Source organism: Leuciscus leuciscus (assembly GCF_965113295.1).
Source record: "Leuciscus leuciscus genome assembly, chromosome: 2".
Lineage (NCBI taxonomy): Eukaryota > Metazoa > Chordata > Actinopteri > Cypriniformes > Leuciscidae > Leuciscus > Leuciscus leuciscus.
In genome coordinates, this window is record NC_138726.1 from 40,362,078 (window position 1) to 40,384,595 (window position 22,518).

The 22,518-nt window shown below is 37.8% G+C and overlaps 1 protein-coding gene across 1 annotated transcript in view; it reads left to right on the plus strand.

The window, feature by feature from the left end:
- The window catches only part of kif18a (kinesin family member 18A), a 37,923-nt gene that overhangs the window by 14,599 nt on the left and 806 nt on the right, over positions 1 to 22,518 (plus strand). The window contains exons 7-17 of the mRNA XM_082162591.1: positions 7,421 to 7,597; positions 7,733 to 7,807; positions 7,962 to 8,062; positions 11,514 to 11,676; positions 11,818 to 11,982; positions 16,450 to 16,571; positions 16,768 to 17,006; positions 18,060 to 18,119; positions 21,711 to 22,050; positions 22,157 to 22,249; positions 22,361 to 22,464. Coding sequence (XP_082018717.1) covers positions 7,421 to 7,597; positions 7,733 to 7,807; positions 7,962 to 8,062; positions 11,514 to 11,676; positions 11,818 to 11,982; positions 16,450 to 16,571; positions 16,768 to 17,006; positions 18,060 to 18,119; positions 21,711 to 22,050; positions 22,157 to 22,249; positions 22,361 to 22,464 — 1,639 coding nt within the window. The remainder of the gene's footprint in view (positions 1 to 7,420; positions 7,598 to 7,732; positions 7,808 to 7,961; positions 8,063 to 11,513; positions 11,677 to 11,817; positions 11,983 to 16,449; positions 16,572 to 16,767; positions 17,007 to 18,059; positions 18,120 to 21,710; positions 22,051 to 22,156; positions 22,250 to 22,360; positions 22,465 to 22,518) is intronic.

Sequence of the window (22,518 nt, forward strand, 5' to 3'; positions counted from 1 at the left end):
TGTCTGTCTGTCTGTCTGTCTGTCTGTCTGTCTGTCTGTCTGTCTGTCTGTGTTCTTTACTGAAGGCAAAATGTATCCAAACAACGAACACAGCCTCTTTCTTTGGTACAAGCTGCACCTGTTGCTCATTTGACTTGGCGTTTGAGTTCTTCTCAACCAGAGCACATCAACTGAATGCGTTCTAAAAAATATGATTTTGGTGACTTATTATTATATATGGTGGTATTCTTATTATTGTTCTTATTATTCGTATTCTTATTATTGTGTATTTATTTTTTATAAATAATACGGTAAAAACTGTAATATTGTAAATATTAAATGTAATTTTAAAATAGCTGTTTTCTATTTTAATAAATTAAAAAATAATTATTTATTCCTGTGATGTCAAAACTGAATTTCCAGCATCATTACTCCAGTCTTCAGAGTCACATGATCCTTCAGAAATCATTCTAATATGCTGATCTGGTGCTCAAAAAAATATTTCTTAAAGGGATATTTCACTGCTGGAAAGATGAATGTGTATTTAAATTGGGTCATTTATGTAGTAGAAATGTGAAATTATTTTAGAAGTTGGTGCCTTCTAGACTGAGAAAAGCCAGAAAATGTATTTTTGGCTCATGTGGATGAAAGACAACAACTCCCAGAATGCACTTGCTTCGCTGCCCTACGAGGCCACTCCCAAGCCACGCCTACCAGTTACAGAGGTATTGGAAGAAATTATACAAGAACTAGGCTACTATTTTATCGTGAGATCCCACCCCCTGTGGGCGGGTTGAAAACATGCGGAACTACTGGCTGTAGTCCTACTACTGGCTGTAGTCTCTAGCCTCTGGCCAAAAAAGCCTCCGATGACGCAAAATGACGATTTTTGCGTCATCTGAGTTTTTTTTTTTTTTTTTTTTTTTTTTTACTGATTAAAAATACAACCTATAATATTCAACAGGCATTTTTCGGTCCATTTTATTTCGCTTTGCAAATTCGCTTCCACAAATTCAGTGGTTCAAATTCGACAGTAAATTCAACATTGACATCCAGGAACTGCAGGAAAAGCGGTAGATTGCCGAGCATACTCTCCATCTGCTGTTAGTCAACCTCACCAGCAGGGGGTGCAAAAGCGCGTGTTGTTGACGAAGACCAGCAACAGTTAGTGCAAGCCATTCATTCATAAAATGAAAATTATCATCTTTTCCGCATACTGACACAGATAATCAAGACACAAAGGTGTGTTTATGTTTCATTCAATAACTTCATTGTTACTTTCCCTGTGTAGCCTACATGTCATCAGCTTTCTCTACCATGAACGGGATTATAATCGGTTTCCCTCAATACCTCATACTCAAGGATTCCCCTTCCGTCTCGGGACAAAACGCTTAATGTAGCTTTATGGACTAATACAGTGATATAAAAGACCAAACTCGCACCTTATTGGGGATGTAGGCTACAGGCAAGCAGATGGACTCAGAATATGAACTTAAAGGAGAAGTTCACTTTTGAAAAAACTTTTGCTGATAATTTACTCACCCCCATGTCATCCAAGATGTCCATGTCTTTCTTTCTTCAGTCGAAAAGAAATTAAGGTTTTTGATGAAAACATTCCAGGATTTTTCCACATATTATGGATTCCATTGGGACCCAAACGGTTCAAGGTCCAAATGACAGTTTCATTGCCGCTTCAAAGGGCTTTAAACGATACCAGACGATGAATAAGGGTCTTATCTAGCGAAACGATCGGTCATTTCAAAAATAAAATAAAAAGTTGACGTTTTATAAGCACAAATGTTCGCCTTGCTCTGTTCTGTGATGCGCGTTCGTGACGTCACGTAATACGCAATTACGTTGAAAAGGTCAAGTTTGATGTGTTTACAAATGTGCGGAAGGAGGACCATATAAACATTTTCAAATGTATTTGTGTCAGTTTATCGTTTAAAATGCCCATTTCGTGTGCGCATCCTGAGTGTTTTAATATTAAAAAGCCAAAAAGAACATTTTCTTCAATTTTTCAAGCGTGACCTTTTCAACGTAATTGCGTATTACGTGACGTCACGAACGCGCATCACAGAACAGAGCAAGCCGAACATTTGTGCTTATAAAACGTCAACTTTTTATTTTATTTTTGAAATGACCGATCGTTTCGCTAGATAAGACCCTTATTCATCGTCTGGTATCGTTTAAAGCCCTTTGAAGCGGCAATGAAACTGTCATTTGGACCTTGAACCGTTTGGGTCCCAATGGAATCCATAATATGTGAAAAAATCCTGGAATGTTTTCATCAAAAACCTTAATTTCTTTTCGACTGAAGAAAGAAAGACATGGACATCTTGGATGACATGGGGGTGAGTAAATTATCAGCAAAAGTTTTTTTAAAAGTGAACTTCTCCTTTAACGCGCAAAGTTTCATGCTGAGCGTTTCGTGATATACTGGCACAAAATCTCTCTCTCTCTCTCTCTCTCTATCTCTCTCTATCTCTATCTCTATCTCTATCTCTAAGTATATAGTATAGTAGGCTGCCTACGTTGCATTAGCTTAAACTGGGAAGAGTCATAGCACTTGCATATTGTTGTCCTCCTATTGTTAGTTTAACTGTAAATCGCTTTGGATAAAAGCGTCTGCTAAATGACTAAATGTAAAATTGGCTTGACATTCGCACATTTAGGGACCATCTCCAAAGTTGCATACAACATTATACACGTTTCTAACTTCAATAGCAAACTTTAATTTATTTGAATCAAAAATCCAAAGGGTGTGCAGTATGCCTGACACTACATGAACACTTTACAGTTGGTTTTATGACTGTAAGTCGTTCTATTCAAATGCTATTGAAGTTAGTAACGTGTATACCAAAGTCGTATACACTTTAGAGACGGTCTCTAAATGTGCGAATGTCCAACGTCAAGCCAACTTTATGCCAGTCACTGGGAAACGCTCAGCATTAAACTTTGCGCGTTATTCGGAGTACATCTGGAGCTGGACTTGCGTTTGGTTTTTAATATCACTGTATTAGTTATATTAGCTACGTTAAGCGTTTTGTATGTCCAGCAGGGGAATCCTTAAGTATTGAGGGAAACCCTAATAGCCTGCATGCAGCACATGGCCACAATATAAAGTTAAGGCAACTAAACAACCAAGAGAAATATATATCAACCTCAAAAATGTTACATTGGATCTGTATATCCGCATCGGGGAATAACATTATAATCTTGTTCACGGTAGAGAAAGATGCATGTAGTAGGCTACACAGGAAAAGTAACCGTGAAGACACTGAATTTAACATAAAACCGCCTTCATAATAATCACAAATACACTTACATTGCTGTTAATGAGTTTTATGAATGAATGGCTTGTTCTAACTGTTGCTGGTCTTCGTCAACAACACGCGCTTTTGCACCCCCTGCTGGTGAGGTTGACTAACAGCAGATAGAGAGTATGCTCGGCAATCTACTGCTTTTCCTGCAGTTCCTGGATGTCAATGTTGAATTTACTGTCGAATTTGTGGAAGCGAATTTGCAAAGCGAAATAAAATGGACCGAAAAATGCCTGTTGAATATTATAGGTTGTATTTTTAAACAGTTTGAATATTTTGGAAGTGAAATATGAAAGGTGAATATGGATTATTGAATTTTTAATAATGAAAATGTGTTTGAAATGTTTTTAATTGAAATATTCACAGCTTAAATATTCAACCATGTTGAATTTCGGCCCATAAAAATGCAAGCCCTAAAAATACAATGCATTAAAATGCAAGCATGGTTAATGTAAGGCCTATTTTTTTCCAAGTAGTGTAATTCAACAGGCTTTTTATTTCAAAAACATTTGACATTATTTTCTTCCATACTTAATGCTAATCGGTTAAGTATCCCTTTAGTATTATCAATGTTGAAAACAGTTGTGCTGCCATTTTTGTTGGAAGTTGGAACTTATAAATTTTTTTTCTAGGATTCTTTGATGAACAGAAAATGTAAAAGTATTTATTTGAAATAATAATGTTTTGTATTATTACGAATGTCTTTTCTGTCACTTTTGCTCAGTTTCTTGAGTCCTTGCTGAATGTGTTCATTTCTTACAGACTCCGAACTTTGCTTGCATGGGTTGACTGCTGTCACAACCATGTGCGTGCGTAACCGCATTGTAACTGTTGTTTCTCAAACGTTTGTTTTAAGTGATGAAGTACTGTAGAAGTTTACTTGTTCTAGCTCATGTCCAAGTATCTAAATTGCTGGCTTTGTTTGTGTTTATTTTACTGAAGAGCAAAATGGAGGGAGGCATTATTTAAACGTTAAGGCTGTTCTAGTTTTGTACTCGTTTGCTTTGTCTGGAGTTTTTCAGCATGCAGTAATTTTTTTTTTTTCGCCTGTAGAACAGCTGACTTGAACAAGCCTGTGACCCATAAATATGGGAATGGTCAAAAAACTGAGAGAGATGTTCACTTGAGTTATTTTGGTGCTGGATAAGTGCAGGCCCTCTTTCTGTTTATTGTCTGTCAAAGCAGCATCCATGTTCTTTTCATTGTTCTTGTAAATTGATTGTACTTGTCGTCATGTCTCCATATGTTGTTGTTCTAGCACTGTTTAAATATTTTCATGGGATTGTTTGATTTGTTGATGTTTGTGTTGTGTCTTCTGTGGTTTTTGTATTTGCCGTTTGATGCCAGAGTGTTTTGGCTGGTGTGTGTAAGGTGAGGAGGTTTGTCCCTGTCTCTGGGCCCCTCCGCAGTGCAGCTTCATAGGTATTGTTTTCATGCCATCCGCATAAATTAACCTGTCACACAGGCGGCTCTCCTTACCCACGTTCTCCTGGGAGGGCCCGAAACAGGCCACTCGCACTCTCACACACACTGCTAACGTTGTCGTGCCAACAGAGGGAACATGCTGCCTTCAGAAATGTGATTTTTCACAAACTTGCTATCATGACGGTGCAGCTTGTATGTTTTTCGGTTACATAATCTGGTGTTTTATCACTAAAAATGCAATTTTTTCTTCTTGGTGCAGCAGTTCCTACCAGAGAATGAGAAAATGGCTGAAAAGTGGGCCTAGGTCTTTATTATACCCCTTTGCAAAGGGATTTGTGAAGTTCCCAGCAGGCCACCACTTGATTCAAAGCTATAATGAAAACATGAGCACATACACATTCCAGATGTAGGCTATAGTTTGATACATAAGCTGGACGAGATCGGATATACAACGTTTCCACATTTCTATCCCCTGACTGCTGTTTTTTTTTTTTTTGTGACTGCTCTTGTGTTTGTGTTGGCAAATTGTGCATATGTCATTCTCCATGTATGTTTTCACATTAGCAAAGTGGAAACTTGGCTTTGAAGTTTTTTTGTGGATGCCATTGTATATGGACTGTGTATCAATCGCTGGATCCTGAGATTAATTAGACCATCAGTTTGTGAATGCTTTCCTTTCGGGTCAGACAGACCAGCAAGATGAAAGCCAGAGTGCTAACTGGCTCTTTCAACGCTTGTAATGGCATGAAGCTGTTGAGATTAGATGCATTTGAAGTTATTGTTAGGATGTGTAGAGAAGGTCAGTCAGCATCAGTGTTTTTTGCTACCTTAGAGAGTTAATTCACCCACAAATTAAAATGTTGTCTTTTACGCACCCTCATGTCGTTCTGAACATGTGTTTCTTTGTTCTGTTGAACACAAAAGAAGATATTTTGAGGAACAAAAAAACTTGCATGTCAGATACATGTTTAGAACAACTTGAGGAGGGTGAGTAATGATGACAGAATTGTAATTTTTGGGTGAACTATCCCTTTAAAGGTGCTCTAACCGATGCTGGGTGACGTCACTTCTTGTTGACGTTCGAAGTATTGTCAAACAAAACGGAGGCTAGCTCGACCCTCCCTCGTCCTCATCCCATCCCCTCCGCCTCCCTTCCGTGGTTTTAGAAAAAACAAACTGGATTTACCCACCTGTCCAGCAAAAAGAGAGCCACCTGAATGTCGGATTGGAAGCCCTACTGCTGGCGGAGTTCTCGCCACCTTTTAAACGCTTTTCCAATGTAAATTCGGGACTTCACGTTCCTTCTCCTTTTCCCTATTCTTTATTTGTTCATCGGAACATCATCTCTTTGGTCGTGTGTCGGCCATATAAAAATTCAAGAGAATATACAATTTTAACGTTAGTAGTTGTTAGTAGGACATCTCTCCTCTAGCTAACTTCCCTCTTCATGCTTCTCTCTCCTCCACTCCCCTTCATGTGCACGCGCACTAACCCCCCAACCCCCACCCCCAAATCATTCTTGTGGCCAAGACTGGGCCAGTTTGTTTTTCTTGCTGTTTGTGGAGTCAGGGCTGTCTAAAGAGACCGGTGTTTTTTTTGTTTGTTTTTTTTACAGTGTGTTCAGGGGACGGGCAGCTAGCGGATAGTGAGGAGATGTTTGCTAGATGTGACGACAACTTTTTTGGCCTAAAAAAAAAACGTGTGACATCGCTTAGAGCACCTTTAAATGTACTGAAGAAAATTATGTGGCTTTGCAAGCAATGGGCTTAGTCTTGTGAACAGCACATTTTTAAACCAAAATCTATAACCAAATCAAGTTTTGGAACCAAATTATTTTTTTATTGAGAATTATACTTTGAAATGCTCGGATTGCTGTTAATTTAAGATAAACTTCACCCTCCCTGGTTACTGTTGCGAACTCAGACAAGCTTCACAGAACATCCCATAGGAATGAACTGGAGATTTCGGGTTGAAGAAAAGTAGATTTTTGTTTGTATGTGGTCAATTATAGTTATTTGATCGGCAATTGAATGGTTCCGGAATCAGCCAAGAAAAATTGCAATCAGTGCATCTCTAGTTAAGTGGACTAAATGATTGAAGTCCTGTATACATCACCAGAGAGAAGTCTTTCATTTCACTTAAAATCGAGTTATGACATATTGATTAAAAATTACAAGGTCAAAAACAATAAAAAAAAAAATCAAGAATGCTCAAAATAATCGTTTACAATAAGATTTAATAACATGAATTTAGAACATTTTGTGAATTATTATTTCATGCTGACTTGAAACCTCAGACTGAATTTCTCTTGTATGCTCTCTGGGTACATTGTCACTATAAGTCACCCTGTAACAATGTTTTAGCCATTTAGTTATTTTTGGATGTTTTCCATTTAAAATTCTTTTACAACTATCCAGACACAAGGATTCTCCATAGACTTATATTAGAAAAGAGCAAAAGCTTGGCTTGTCAGTAACATTTTTAAGACAATGTTTAGCGAAGGATCTGTTGTAAATTAAATGTAAACTCATCTCAGAATAATGAAATTAAGCCTAATCATGAAATCTCAGCCTAGTTTTAGAAAGCTGTATTTGTTTTGTTTTTAAGCTATTGTGTGTAATGTGTCATTGACGTCCTTTTGTGATATTCTTGAATTCGATTTTTCTATGGTTTCGTTTGTTTTCTATTCTCAGTGTAAGAAGACGCACATTCCTTACAGAGATAGCAAGCTGACACGGCTCCTCAAAGACTCTCTGGGTGGAAACTGCAGAACTGTGATGATTGCGAACGTCAGCCCATCCTTGCTCTCCTATGAAGATACACACAACACTCTCAAATATGCCAACCGCGCCAAGGAGATCAAATCCACTGTAAGTCCTACACATGCACGCACAGCTTCAGCAGTACCTCAACCAACAACCCACAAGTTCACCACCAACAAAGATTGTATCAAAGCGTGATTATAATATTAATCGTATTTCTGATTCTCTCTCACTGTTTTTCAGCTGAGGAGTAACGTGATGAGCTTGGACAGTCACATTGGACAGTATGCCATCATCTGTGAAAAGCAGAAAGCAGAGGTAAAAAAAATAAGACTCGATGAATCTCATCCTTAATCACATCTTAATGTGGAATTATTTACTTTGTAAATCTGGTTTGCTTCTCTTGTTAGGTGAAATGGGTCTAATCCACATGAGACTAGCTTGCCTAATGAGTGTGTGTGTGTGCTTGCAGATTGTCATGCTGAAACAGAAACTCAAAGAGTATGAAGAGCGGAAGGTGGAGGTTTCTGCCTTTAATCCAATCCCCATCCAGAGGAGAGCAGAATTTGAGAAGTAAGCACTGTGTGTGTGCACGTGTTGTATGAGGACGGTTGCGTTCAGTCCATAAGTGTGCACTCATGCGACACAGCAAACTCTATTTGCAGGCATCAGCATGCAGCTTGAGACCTGTGTTTTTGTTTGTTTAGATGTTGTTTATTTTATGCTATGTGTGATGTGCAGCTCTTTAACGCTGTCCTTTGAAACTTTGAATACGTCTCAATTATTCATAAGTAAGAGTACACAGGACAAAGCCAGACACCATCGCAGGTGGAGGTCTTCTTACATCTGCATTTTTCATCAGGCCCAGCAGAGAGTGGAGACTTGTGCTTTGTTTTCCTCTTTCTTTAATTTTTCACATTTTGTTAATTTTTTTTCTCCTTTTTTTAAGTTTTATTTGTTTTGGACAGAAAATGTATCACAGCTTTGCGATAGATCCCGCCCCCCAACCCTCAGCCTCTAGAGTGAGTGTGTGTGTGTGTGTGTTTCTCATCAGCAAAAACCACCGCAGCATCCGTAGATGGGAGGGAGAAAATGAAGGAGAGGCGGAGGGAGGAGAGAAAGAGGGAAAATAGCAAGGGTGGGAGGGATGGAGAGGGGGAGGAGGAGGGGAAAAAGCTGAATGAGTCTCACTCCTACGTGTTTCATTCACCGGCATCAGAATTCACAACTTGCCGAGCGAGTGAGGGAGAGAGGTGCTTAGAGGCAAGGAGGGGCGGCGTGCTCCTGCCCGCATTAATAATGCAGGAGTCTGGCAGTGTCGGCGCTGCACCAACATTATGGCCCCAAATACAGCCTCTGCACTCTCTCGCAAATGTTTTTTATTTATTTATTTATTTTTTATCAAAACTAATACCGCCCACACACAGTTCAGGTGATATCTCAACGCATTCATTGAGGTGCTGCATGGTGTGTTGCAAAAGGCTGTGTGGAGTATTGAAGGCTCTCAGTGGAGAATTTTTGAATGAGAGCATAATGGCCTTTAGCGCTAGCCTGTATCAAATAGAAGAGTAAAGGATGCAGTAGGGTGAGATATCTCCTGTTATTATTGGATGCACTCATGGCCAACTGTTGGGTGCGTTTCATATTTTTCTACTGCTCAAAAGTTTGGGGTCAGTACGATTTTTAAATGTTTTTTCTCTTCCATCCCCTGGTAAAAAAAAAAATGGAATCACCACACTTGGTGGATAGCATTTTATACTTTATAGCGAACAAACAAATCACAGATATGACACAAAGGTTTTGTTCAAGTGCTTACTCACCTTAATGAGCTGTTGGACTTGTTTAATTGAATCAAATTAATAATTAAAAAATGTAAGTGAATTTGTTTGAGGTATGTTTCATGAAGCCATAATGTTTTCATGACTCCTTCAACAAGGAATTTCAACTTTGGCAAAGAAGTTGGTTGCTCCCACTTCCTAGTCAGCTGTGTTTCTAAAATGTGGTGCAAGTATAAACTTGTATAAAGTTATAAAAGGAAAATATACAGGCAGACCAAGGAATACGTCATAGTGCCAGAATAGAAATCTCAAAGCAATATGCCTTGAAAATAGAAAATGCTCAAAACAAATGGAGAAAAAAGGGTGGAAACAGGAGTCAATATTTGTGACAGAACTGTAAGAAACCAGCTGAATGAAATTTGATTTACATAAAGAAAAGCCAAACGAAAACCAAAGCAGAAGAAAACAAGGTTTGGTCGGAGAGAAGCAATGATGGAGTGTAGATGATTGGATGAAAGTGATAATCAGTGATGAATCACAAATCTGCATTGCCCAGGGAGATAATCTATAACTTTTGTCTGGTGCTGCTTTAATGAAACAGAGGTGACTGCCTCTGGACCAGGGTAAATGGCAATCACAATCATTCTATTTTAGGATTGCTTTTACTTGATTATTCATTTTTATTTGCTTATTTTTGTATTTAAAGTGTGTTGTTTTTCTCTGTTGTTATGTTTGCCTGTAAAGCGCTTTGAGAAAGCAATTTTTTAAAGGCACTATATAAAATAAATGTAGTATTATTATTATTATTATTAATTAACTTAACAGTTAATTCACAGGTGTACATTTGACATTTTTGACTCTTTTCTCATTCCATCGATAGAAAATAGGTTTGGTGATGATGATGATGAAGTCAGTTTTCAGGAGGATAATGCATCTTGCCACAGTGCAAAGAGTGTTAAAGCTTTTCTTCAGGAAAGGCATATCAACTCAATGACATGGCCAGCAAACACTCCAAATCTCAATCCAATTGAAATTTAGGGTAAAAAAAATAAAAAATTAAATAAATGGTCCAGATAAGGCTCAATCGTGCAAAGCTGATATGTCAACCGTTATTTGAAAAAGTTAGAACCAGCTTAATAGTGAAGTCCATGCCTCAAAGAACTCAGGCTGATGATTCCATATTTTTTTTCCTCAACATTGAGTGATTCCATACTTTTCCCCTCTATTTGATCTGGAAAAAGGCATGCCATTAATAATAAAAAAATTATATGAATTTGTTTGAGGTACATTTCATGAAGCAAGAAATTGAAAAAATTAAATAAAAATGTAGTCATCTGTGAGTGGTTTGCTATAAAATAAAAAAGCTGGGGGAACAACAACCTGTGGTGATTCCATATTTTTTGCCAGAGGTGGCATGTTCACCATAGCTGTATTTATTTGATAAAAAATACAGGAAAACAGTAATATTGCGAAATACTATCATTTAATATAACTTTTCTATTTTCAGCAGTCATTATGCCAGTCTTCAGTATCACATGATTCTTCAGAAATTCTAATATGCTGATCATTTTAGTTTTTTTATCAATGTTGAACATTGATGTGCTGCTTAATATTTTTCTATTTCTTTGAGCAGCATTTTTTTATATATAAATATATATAATTCTCTGTATCAATCCTTGTCACATTTGATCAATTTAAAGCATTCTTGCTGAATAAAAGTATTAATAAAAATAAAAAACCGTAATCCTAATGACTCCAAGCTTTTGAGTGACGGTGTAGTGAGGAACTAAATCAGAAAATAGAGTGCCATCGTTTTATTGTAGCCTGCTGAATGTTGTTTTTTTGTTTTTAAACCATGTTGTTGAATTTTCCACAGGCTATTATGTAAACTGCTTTTATTGTAAATGTATTACTATGCACACATTTATCTGATTTATAGTCAACATTATTTTCTAATAACCAGCAGCAGATGCTGTTTTGCACTAGTTTATTTAAACCACAAAACTCCATTAATTATTTTAAGCTACTTTTTGTATTTGTTTATTTATTGGCTCTTTATTGGCGTTTATCACTCTGCCGCAGTTCCGAATTTTTTTTTATCATTATTATTTAATATATACATATATTGTACAGAGGATAGGAAATCATGGTGAAATGCCACTTTTGTGTGTCGGAACATATGCATTAACCACCAGGCAGTATAGGTGACTGTGTCTAATGTCTGTGTGCTTTTTGTGTTTGCGCAGGATGTCTGAGTCCCTGCGAAGTGTGTTTGCAGCACGTCTGCAGGTCCGTAAAGAGCATCTGGACATCGAGAAGCAACTGAATGAAAGCAGGTTGACTATGAGACACAGGGAGTTGTGGCATCAGCAGAGCCTGATCTTCTTTCCTGACAACAGGGCCGAAAGGGTAACAACACTGATTCATAAACATAAACCGTTGTTTAAAAAATGATTTTTATAAATCCTTATCCAGTAATCATGAAAATTCTTAGAAATTCTTTCAGTATGTGTTTGAACCCTGTTTTAGTCATTTGTTTGTTTGTTTTAGGCCACCTGTAAATATGAGCGTAAACTGGCCTCCATAAAGTCTCACCAGGAGCACTTGCAGAAACGCTTGTTGGAGAGTGAAAAACACTTCCAGGAGAACGAGGGATTGCTTCACCGCGTTGAAAATGAGATGAAGCTGCTTGGACATGAAGGTCACACTCCAGAGGTCAGGGCTGGGTCACTTTTTCTTCAGATTAGGGCTGCATGGGCGATATACATGCTGTTGTAGAAATGTCAACCAGTTGAGCTTCTGCTATATTCTTCTGCTATAATACAGTGTCATGCTCAAACTGCGTCCGTCTAGCCCGTGTTTACAAAGAAACATAATGGAAAAGCGGCTCAGTGGATTGTCAAAAGGCCTTCTGTGGCCCCTGACTGTAGGTTGATTTATGTTTTTTGCTTAATTTCGTAATATGAATCTGCTTGTAATATGAACAGATCTCTGAATGGAGAGATTTGTTATGAATTATCTTGCCTTCAGAAGGTTTGTTTCCAGTTTTAAAAAAGTGAATCAAATGAGTTGTCTCTTTAATCTTTATCAAATCTCTAGACTCTTGAAAAATAGACATTTACTTCATGTTTATGTAATATTAAAACCATTTTGGGTTTGAATTTGCAGCAAAAATAGCTGTATCATATATTGTGATATAAGAATTTGTCATACCGCCTACTCCTGCAACAGATATGTTGTTTTTTTGTCCTTCAGCTTACCGTGATATTTCTTTGAGGGCTCATTTCAGCCTCAGAGTGGACAGCCTTGGTCTTATCCATTTTGAAATGCCATTATTGAATGTTTTCATGTTTTCCACCTGAGCAGTGCACTAGGGTGCCAGTCTGCAGTGTTGTGTTGTCTGAGGCAGACATACTTCTCTGAGGCCCTGTATAGCGGTGCTCTTCTGAAGCATTTCTTTGAGCTCATCAGACAGCCAACTGCTCTTAAAGAGGTTTAGAAGACCTGGCATAAATTGTATCTCTATATCTTCATGTACCTGAGCAGTGACATTCTTCTGAAACAATTGAAATATTTTGCGGCAATGCACACTGTTAATCAGTCTGCATGTAGGAGGCAGACATTCATCAACAGACTATAAAAAAAATCATTGGTTTTATTGGACAAGCATAGAATATTGTGTAATCTTTGTTTTCTCCCTCATTTGTGGCCCTTTGAAAGACACTGTGACCATCGCTGTGTCTCTTTCACCCCTCTTTTAGCTCTTCTCTCTGTTTCCCCACCAGAGGATGTCTTAATAAAAGAAAAATCAATGTTTTTCCTTTATCACTCCCTACAGCTGCTTACCTAAATCCACACCTCTTTTCTCACTCTCTTTTTGCTCTCCTGTTTTTCTTTTTTTCTTTTTTTTTTTTTTTCCTGGAAGTAGAACGGAGTAGTGACGCACCCGCCCATCAAATGTTCTGTGCTCTGCTGTTTTGCGTTTTCTTGCGTCAGAGGGGGTGAAGACTCCTCAGAAGGTGCATTTTCAGTGAGACAGAAAGAAAACAAGGAGCTAGACTAAAAACAACATCTAAGCCGTTTCATCATTTTTGTAGTGTCTTGCCTTTGTTGTCTTTCTCATTATAGCGCATAGATGAGATGGTTTAATCTTGTCGTTCTCTTCACCCAGAAAGCCACGAGAGTCCCACTCCTGAGCTTGACATTCTATTAAAATTTGTCATCTAATAGATGGGAAACTGCACATCCCTATCTGTGTCCTGATTTATATATAATGTTACTTTTTTCCCATATCGTAGAACATAAGCCTATAATTTTCCTTTAATTGCATAATTAACGTTCATTTTACATACCTTATTAAAATGTTTAGTAAAAATATAAATACAAATATTGCTATGTATTGCTTTGTATTGTTATATTGGTGTATATAAATCAAAATGATCAAATATAATTTTTCCTTGTTTTTAAGTAGATTGCATTTTTATGTGTTTTTAAAAAAAATGAATCTGCTTGGTTAAAATTGTAATTTGGTCAGATTTTTTTTTTATACATACATACAGTACAGTACAAGCCAAAAGTTTGGAAACATTACTATTTTTAACGTTTTTGAAAGCCTCATCTAGCCTGCATTTATTTGATCAAAAATACAGAAAAAATATTGTGATATATTATTACAATTTAAAATAATTGGTTTTCAATTTATTTTACTTTAAATTATCATTTATTTCTGTGATGCAAAGCTGAATTTTCAGGATCATTACTCCAGTCTTCAGTGTCACATGTGACATCCAGTCTATCACATGATCCTTTAGAAATCATTCTTATATTCTGATTTATTATGAGTGTTGGAAACAGTTCTGCTGCCTAATATATTTGATGAATAAAAGGTTAAAAAGAACTGCATTTATTTCATATTCATATTATGAAATAAATGTTTTTCTCCAAAACACGTTGGCCACAATTATTGATACCCTTTTATTAAATACCTTTTTGCGATCTCCTTTTGCCAAGATAACTGCTCTGAGTTTTCTCCTATAATGCCTGATGAGTTTGGAGAACACCTGACAAGAAATCAGAGAGCATTCCTCCATACAGAATCTCTCCAGATCCTTCAGATTCACAGATCCATGTTTGTGCTTCTTCTCTTCAGTTCACTCCACTCATCAGGTCAGGGAACTGGGACGCTCATGGCAGAAGCTTCATTTTGTGCTCCCAAACACATTTTTGTGTTGATTTTGATGTTTGTTTTGGATCGTTGTCCTGATGGAAGATCCAAACATGGCCCATTATAAGATTTCTAGCAGAAGGCGTCAGGTTTTGATTTTTTTATCTGTTGATATTTATATTTGATAGAATCCACGATGCCATGTCTCTGAATAAGAAGTCCAGGACCTCCAGCAGAAAAATATGCCCACAACATTAAAGATCCAATGGTATATTAAATTGTACACATGGGGTACTTTTTATCCTTGTGTGCACCAAACCCATCTAGCGTGTTTGCTGCCAAAAAGCTCTTTTTTTTTTTTGTTTCATCTGACCACAGAATCCTGTGCCAGTTCCAGTCATGTCTGACAACTGAATATGCTGGAGTTTGTTTTTGGAAGAGCGAGGAGGATTTTTCTTTTCTTTAAAACCTCCCAAACAACATGTGGGGATGTAGAGGTTGTTTTATTATATATATTTTTTTTTATAGGCTTTCTGTCCCCAAGACTACACTAATCTCTGCAATTCTCCGTCTGTGATTATTGAAGAGTCTTTGGCCACTCAAACTTTCCTCCTCACCATCCATTAAGACAATATAGACACACGTATAGAAATAGGACATTCCTGGCAGATTCGTAACATCTTTAGCTGATTGGAACTTCTTAATTATTGCCCTGATGGCTAAAATGGGGATTTTCAATTCTTTAGCTATTTTCTTTCAGCCACTTTCTATTTTGTGATGCTCAACAATCGTTTGCTGCACATCAGAACTATATTCTTTGGTTTTACTCATTGTGATGGATGATTAAGGGAATTTGGCCTTTGTGTTTCCTCATATTTAAACTCCTGTGAAACAAGAAGTCATAGCTGGACAATTTCATGTTCCTAGTCACCCTGGTGTGCTAAAAAAAAAAGGTAAATATTAATGGGAATATAATGCAGAGATATTTTATTCATAAAAAATTCTAGGGGTACCAATAATTGTGGCCAACGTGTTTTGGAGAAAAACATTTATTTCATTTTTTTTTTTTTTTTTTTTTACTTCAATGAAAGTTTAGATTTTTGCCAATTTTTTTTATGCAAGATCAAAAGGATAAACGATGCAGATTTATTTTTTACAGCCATTTGATCATATTTACCAGGGGTATGATTAATTATGAGCACGACTATATATATATATATATATATATATATATATATATATATATATATATATATATATTACACACACATACATACATACATACGTGTATTTATACACATTTATAACATACACAGTTATATTGATGCGCAAACAGTGTATGTGGCTTTGCGCTCTCGACGCACCGATCAAACATTGTATTTATGCACAGATTCATGTCATTACAATCACATTGTTTCCACACACTTTCAGCATAATGTTTTGATTTGTTGTGTATGTTGCTGTGTTGAGCAATTGTTGGATCCGTAGGTAAATGCGTTTGGTTTAGGGTTGTTTTTGTTGTTGTTGTTTGGCAAACAAGCTCTTTGCTGTTGCACTGTACACATAATATAGCCTACTGTGAATTCTGAAAAGTTTTGTTCTGTAATGTTTTTTTTATTTAGTTTATTCATGTGTGCTTTGGTGTGCATACATTTATTAATTATATGGACTCCTTATATCATTTGGTTATTTTATGTCTTTTTGGCTTACCTTGAAAAAAGCTTGCAGAAATCTTCATCCATCAATCTGATAGTTTACTTTGCTGGATATAGCAAATTATGACTAAATTAACATGTTAAACAAGATAAATGGTGTATGCTTAATTTCACGATAAATGTGTGATTTAATCGTGTGTGTGTGTTTGTGTGCTCTCTCTCACTCACTCACTCACTTTAAATAAAATTATTTTGATATACTCATGCCCAATTCATTTCAAGGGACTAGAAAGGAGCTTTTGAGGTTGCTGTAATGATTGTTGCATTTTTCTTCTTTATGTTAAGATGTGTTTTTGCCTACAGGAGCTGAAAAAAGAACTGCAGTGCCATCAGCTGCAGCTGCAGATCTCTGACCTTCAGCAACACATCAAGCACACGGGCCACCTCATCAGTGTTCAAGACCAGGAAAACACGCACACGCACAAGTATGAGTCAACAGTCATAGAGGTTATGCACCAGGTTTCATGATTTTGAACTTAGTCACCCTTTATCTGAGTGTGTTTGTGGGAATGTTCTTTGTAGAAAGTTCTTTGTGTTCAGATTAATTTGAAATTTGCAATGTAAATGCCTCCATCTGTATCATTCAACTATATCACACTTGCTCTCCACCTGTCCTGTCAGGTTGGTGAACGCCCTGCTGTCCACCTGCCGTCGACAGCACCTGGCTTTGAAGGCCGCTAGCATTGCCACAGATGATGCTGAGTGGGAGGAGCTAGAGCGCCTGGTCCATAGGGAGCGAGGTGTGGTCTGGGCAGACCAGGAGAAAGCAGAGGAGAGGGATGATGGTGTTTCAGGAAGCACTCATCTACAGCCCATCCTGTCTTTCTCACACCTCGTGTCTCACCAGAACACGCCATGCAGTGAGTGAAATCTCTCATCATCACTTCAAACTGATGTTATAAAGTGTTTCACCAAACAAAGGAGTAAGCTAACCCACAATGTCTGACTTAAAAGTACACTACTGTTCAGAAATTAATACTTTCATTCAGAAAGGACGCATTAAATAGTAAAGATGCTGATCTTTTGAACTTTCTGTTCATCAAAGAATCCTGAAAAAATGTATAACCAAAAAATATTCAGCACAACTGTTTTCAATCCTCATAATATGAAATGTTGGTTGGGCAACAAACCACCATTTAGAATGATTTTTGAAGGATCATGTGAAATAACTGGTTTCTATTTTAGTATTTTAAATTGTAATGATATTTCACAATATTTGTTTTTACTGTATTTGCATAAGAGACTAAAAAACATTGAACCCAACTCCAAAAAAGACCCCAAACTTTTGAACGGTAGTACATGTGTAAAAAATTTGCCATTTCAATAACATTTTGTTGATGCAGACAATCATAATAAGCATTAGCATTCGTTTTAGCAGATAAACACCAGGACTATAACCATCAGGCCAAACTACAGATTTTTTGTTTGTCTGTTGTTGTTGTTTTTTTGTTTTTATTTATATATATAATTATTATGTTGATAATAATTGATGTATTTTCTTACAAAACAATCTTTATTTCTATATCTTTTTTTTTCTTTTTCTTTTTTTCTTACAAAACAATCACCTCTGTGTGACAAAAATTAGATCTTGTTTAAAATGCTATTTATCTCTCCTGTTTTGTGGTAATGTCCTCAGTTGAGGATGTAAGGAAATAATCCAAAAGGATAATGTCAGCAAACTTCCTGTTTCCAAGATGAGCCATCTCATTTGTGTCATACAGCCACCTCATAGTGATCTCATTTTATGTCTGCCTTGTGATTTACTGTTTTTCGTGTCGGTGTAATGTGATCTGCATTGTGTGAACGTTGGCAGATGTATGTGTCTTGATGTGTTTAGTCCCTGTGTGATGTATATGCTGGATTGAATAGAAAGGACCAGCTCAAATGAGTAACAATGTATTATCTTCACTCAGGCTCAGAGAAACACGCACGTCGAACCTCTCAGCGTCTCAGACCAACACACTCATCTAAAGGTAAACTCATCTCTGTCTCCCCCATTTTTCTCCATGGTCTGCTTCAACATACTCTGCTTAAGACATCAATCCAGCTGCCCCAATCTTTCACATTGCTCATACTGACAGCCCATGTGTGTGTTGCGACAATTTTAAAGGCTTTAAGGTTTTGTAAACTAGCTTTGTTTAAAATAGTCCCCTTTTAATATGTCGATTCTTTATCATTTTCCATGTAAGCATTACAATAAAATAGTGCTTTACTAATAGCCAAATCATATCAGTTTTACAATTGACAGTTTTAAAATGATAATTATGCAAATTATTTTATTTTCACTTCGGAACAGACAGAGTTGCTTGACATTCTCCATACTGACACAGTGAAATACAAAAACAAGCTTTGAGGGGTGGGAGAAAGGGGAAAAGGAATAGAGGAAAGCTTTGGGAAATAGGAGTGGTGAGTTATTGCTCCGTAAATGGAGAGTAATGATATTTGCTGCAGAACAGGTGTTCCTCATTTGATTGAGACACGCTGTGGGAAATACACACATTTCAGGAAAACACAAAGACCTGCAAGAAAGAAAAAGAGGGAAGTGGGGGAAAACAGATGGATACTGTTAAGAATTATGTTTAGAAAAAATATTGTAAACTTCTGCATTGATAGTATTGGGAATATTTTGCATTGTCGAACATCATATTTATTAGAAACAAATTTCCTATGTCTATAATTCTTCATTTTTGACAAGGAGATTGGGGTGGGGTTTTTTTGTGTTTTTTTACCCGCAACCCCCCTCCCCCTCCTTGTCCAATGGTTGTTTAAATTTGAATGATTAATTTCAAACACCATATGGGATTTGACCAGGTCAGGACAGTATAAAAAGTTCATTTTCAGTGGAAGAAAATGGAGCTTTTTGAAAATAATGATTTGTTTGCTGCCTCAAAAGAAACGTAAAATATGATGCATATTTCAAGAAAAAAATGCTGTGCAGGTTTTTATCAGTCCGCTGGGGAAAAAACTTGTTTACAAGTTCCCAGTCTGCTCCACTGAGCTATTCCAAGGACGAACTAGTCGCTGGCTCTGCAAGGATTCATTTTCGGCACTTAGCAAATAAATGCAATATTCATGACCTCTACATTCCTTTATTGTTCTAAACATGAAATAAAGCATTTATTCCTTTTAGACAGATTTTAGTTTAGACTACATGTCCTACACAGGTTTTCCATTCATTTTTGTGTAACTGTTCTATCCTATTTTTGTGAATGTGATGCAACGTTTTCAAATTGGCATCCAAATAAATTTGCTGCTGTTTTAAAAAGAGATGCTTATTTTCAAGGTTCACACTGTTGAACAAGTTCTTCTGGCATTCAAGCAGCAGGAAATAAAAGCTGTGTTCAGTTAGTCCTGCTCTGCGTTCCCTGCTTAAAGACAATAGAGACGGAGCCCTGTCTGCAGGAACTGAAAGAGATACAGAGATTCAAAGAGAGGGTTATGAATGAACCTCCGCCCCACCCCCACCATCGACGTGCTTCATGACGATACTGTCTCTGCACTCAGGCTCAAGTGCTCGGTGGAGAGAGGGAGCGAGAGCGTGAAAGGGTGGAAAATAGTGATGGAATAGAGGACAGAAGCAGGAGGGGTCACGTGTCAACGCGCACGAGACTGCCGCCCCTGCCTCTCAGACTTAAGTCTGCAGTCTGTTGTCTGTTTCTTTACATTCTCCTTCCTCTCTTCACTCTTTTCTTTCATGTTTCTGTATGTTTTTATCTGTGTGCTCCTTATTTTTTAATCAGTCAGTCTTTCCATCTCCATTGTCTGTCTCCTCTTCACCTCACCATCTACGTCTAGCCTCTTTCAGTAGCGCCGACCCTCCGCCCTTCTGAATTTCATTCATAAAATCATTGCTCGGTGCAGGGAGGGGGGAGCTATTACATATAGTATGAAACGCGCCTGGATTGGGCGAGGACAATTCTGCAATAAAAAGAGAGCAAGCAATGAGAGAGCGAGAGCCATCCGACCCTAATCCGCAGTGGCTTCCTCCAGAAATAGCGATTCATGCATGTTTTAATCCCACCAGCCAAAAATACACCACCCAGAGCACTCTGCCACCAATTACTGATCGCGCCTATTCCTCTGCCTCCGCTCTGGGCCATACATCACTGTCTGCCGCCCATCCTCTCTGCCATCCTTTTTTTTTTTTCTGTGCTTTGTCACCTGATCATCCCGTGCTTCTCAAATGAAGTTATATCGCCTGTGCGCTATAGCTGTTGGCTTCGAGAGGCAGTCAAAGCAAAGTGCATTCAGTAAGAGTTTCAGAAGAGGCGTTTAGTTCTCAAACTTTCTTTTGCTAAAAAAGTGAGTATAGTTAGTCATTAACAGGATGTCAGGTCCTCTCCCATGCAATCCAGATTTCTGAGAATCAGCACTGACTCAGAGAGAAGGAGAGATGGCTGTGTGTCAACAGTTTAACCAGCAGGAGCTCTGAAGCATTGCGATTGGTCAAGAACGCTTAAGATGCAGCCGCAGTGTCTTTCTCTCCCTCGCTTTTCTGCATCGTGTGAGTCAGTGTGCAGCCAGACTGCGACGTGCTCCGGCATACTCCACCACTCAATATCCAACGTCAGACCCCTCCAACAGCTTCCTGGAGCCTCCCTTGCCTTCCCTACCCACATACACCCACCGGCACACACATACTGTCTTGTCTTGACTGAACCTGCTCTTTAACAACATACCGCTCTTGGTGTGTTACAAACACGAACGCTCGCTTGACAAGCGTGGATTAAATTATCACTGTTTTTTGAGGAAATAATGTTTGTGTATTTGTATCATTCATGTAAAATTAGTGTGTGTGTGTGAGCTTTGTGTCCAGGAATGCGCCTCATAAATCAGATTACTGTAACTGAGTAATATTATAACATACCCAGTTACTTGTGTTGGTCAGGATTCATTCAAGCATTATTGGCCCCAACACTTTTTACAATGACCAATTTTGTCCCCAACAGTTTATGAAAAAACTGGCGACGGGGTGTATTTAATACAAAAAAAGAAACCGCTCAGATTTAGAATGCAAGTTTTTGTTTCATTACTGTTTGTGATAGAGTGCTATAATTTATTCTCCTTTAAACTTTCACATTGATTAAGATTTTGCATTTGTTATAATTTGTGGTAAGTGACAACAGGTCTGCCTATCTCTCTCGATATCGATCTATCCGTCCAACTGTATAACTATCTGTCTAACCTTTGTGTATCTCTATCTATCCAACTACAGTATGTCTGTCTGTTTCCTCTTTAATTTTCTTTACACTTTTTTTTTGGTTTTTTTTGTTTGTTTGTCTAAAGTCTAAAAACAAAAGTAAAAAAAAAATCCAAGGACTGATTTTGTCAAATGTTGTAGTGAAGTTAATGTGTGTCAAATCAAACAAGTTTGAGCACTTGATTTGTTCGATAAGAACAATCGTTACCTGTTTTTAAAATGGCAACTGTTTTAAACATTTCTTATGATGTTGTTGACAATTCAGCTTTGACTTGGAAATAATCAGTATATCACATGGCCTTTTTTCCATTTGGTGATTTCTTCCGATAAAGCTGGTGAATTTTGTGCTTCCTTTCTCTTTCAGGCCCTCAGGAGGCAGAGGCTGAATGTCCTCCTAAAAAAGTCAGGAGGAAGCTTTCTGTGTCTTCTGAGAACCCAGATGAGGCTGGGCCCATTCCTGTGCTGTCCCATTATCCTCCTGCCCTTCAGGAGGTCTTAAGGCAGGAGGGCATGTTCCTGCTGCAGAACACTCCTGAGGGGCAACCGCACGCCTCCAAACACTTTGATCCAAACTCCACTATCGACATCGGTCACGAGGAGGACCCGTCAGGCAGTAATTCCACAGTCATCCTATCACCCGAGCCCCCTGGCCACTCAACACTCCAGGCACTACGTGCTAACAACGGGAATGAGCCAGCTAATAGGTACCGCATACTGTCATTTGCATGGTTTAATAATGCGGATGTTAAAATGAACTAGGTAGTTCTGTTTTGGCTGCCGTAAATATGTTTCTCTCCAATTGGTTCCTAGGTTGCAGATCCCATCGTTATTAGACCTTCGAAGATCCAAACCATCCTACATGGCCATGACCTCAGCTGCTCAGGTCAAGCGCAAGTTCAACTGGTACGTGTTTATTGTGGGACCTGTTCACTACAGCTGTTTAAAATCTTGCCTTGTTGACATTTAGCACTGTTGGTGTTTTCCAAAATCTCACTTTGTGTCTGTTTGTACCAGTTCCAACCTTGGAAAAGAAGAAAGTTCTCAGGCCGCAGAACCCAAGCGTATAAAGAGAGATCCCTGCAAGCCGTCTAAACCACTGCGAATTCGACGTTTTGGAGGTTAGTATGCTATTCTAAATGCAGAAAAATAGTTAAAAGTTAAGTTACTCTCTA